Below are 1,320 nucleotides of genomic sequence, written 5' to 3'. Positions count from 1 at the left end.
CCCGTTGTAATTTCTTCCCCTGTTAATTCTTTTTATTAGTATTACTCATTGCATGCTCATTTTCTATGTAAATTTCATCTTTGTTAAAAGCTCATTATTTTTACTATCAGTATTTTTCAATGACCCATCCCTTTCTTTATGATACTAGAAAATGGCTATGTAGTTATATTAGTGCTATGTAAAAAATGTCAAGAAAGAGTCTTGTCAAATTTGTAAAATATGAACCATTTTTGCATGAAAGTAAAACTTTGTTAAAGATAGATCTATACACACTCATAAGTCCTTGAATCTAAAAATAATGCATTTTAACTGTTCAAAATAAGCTATGAAAATGCAGTTATCTGAGGGACTTCTAAACAGTCAGATATCCAAGCACCTCCCCCAATAGTTTTACCTGAATTAATAAGTAAAAAGAGTCTTCCTCTTCTTAATTCCAATGTGATGTGATCTCCAGTTTGCCCTTCTCTATGGAGTAAAATCCCATCACTCTGCATGGTTTTAAATTTCAAAGAAATAATATCTTTTACTGGGCTCATGGAATTTTGATCAAATCTATAGAGAAGGGAACTTTTTCCATCAAGATCAACCACCTCTGATCCTAGAGACAAGAATATTAAAAAGTCATTCCAAAAATAAATATCCTTTTACTAAAGCATTTTAAATACATAGATAGAGAACATTACACATATTCACGCACAGGCACATACAGTTCAGCTCTGGCCCAGTCATTATAAGGGAAAAACAAATCCTTCATGTCAAGTTGATTCCGACTCATAGTGACCCTACAGGACAGAGTAGAACTGCCCCATTGGGTTTCCTAGGCTGTCATCTTTCCAGAAGCAGATTACCAGGTCTTTTCTCTCAGAGTGGCTGGTGGGATAGAAAGACCAACCTTTCGGCTGAGGGCTTAACCACGGTGCCACTAGGGCCCCTCTATTAGGGGAAATACAACCAGCAAATATCTAATTCTCTCTTGACACCCGGGATTAATTCCATTTTAGCCTGTGTTAACCTGTTTACGAAATTCATGATCTAGAAATACATTTTAAGATTTATTCATAATTTTATCCTCCCTTATTAAAGATATATTTCTTCTCATTACATAAGAAAAGAAAATCAGGATAAGGTTTATAATCAATATCCATAGCGTAAAACCACTTTGCATATTTCACGACCAATATTTGGTTAATGGTGTTCTCGAAACATTATGGTAACAGTGTTATTGAAGCGAAATGTCTTGTTAGCGCCTGTAAAAGTGGTTTTGATACGTTAGAACTCTTCTGTACATAAAACTCATTGCTGTCGAGTCGATTCCAACTC

General features: G+C 34.7%; 1 protein-coding gene across 1 annotated transcript in view; it reads right to left on the bottom strand.

Annotated features, from left to right (window-relative positions):
- CNTNAP4 (contactin associated protein family member 4) overlaps window positions 1-1,320 on the bottom strand; it is a 132,298-nt gene that overhangs the window by 129,019 nt on the left and 1,959 nt on the right. Inside the window, exon 2 of the mRNA XM_023741931.1 lies at window positions 351-598. Coding sequence (XP_023597699.1) covers window positions 351-598 — 248 coding nt within the window. The remainder of the gene's footprint in view (window positions 1-350; window positions 599-1,320) is intronic.

This window comes from Trichechus manatus, unplaced genomic scaffold (assembly GCF_000243295.1).
Source record: "Trichechus manatus latirostris isolate Lorelei unplaced genomic scaffold, TriManLat1.0 scaffold00194, whole genome shotgun sequence".
NCBI lineage: Eukaryota > Metazoa > Chordata > Mammalia > Sirenia > Trichechidae > Trichechus > Trichechus manatus.
This window is presented reverse-complemented; position numbering and strand designations above follow the sequence as displayed.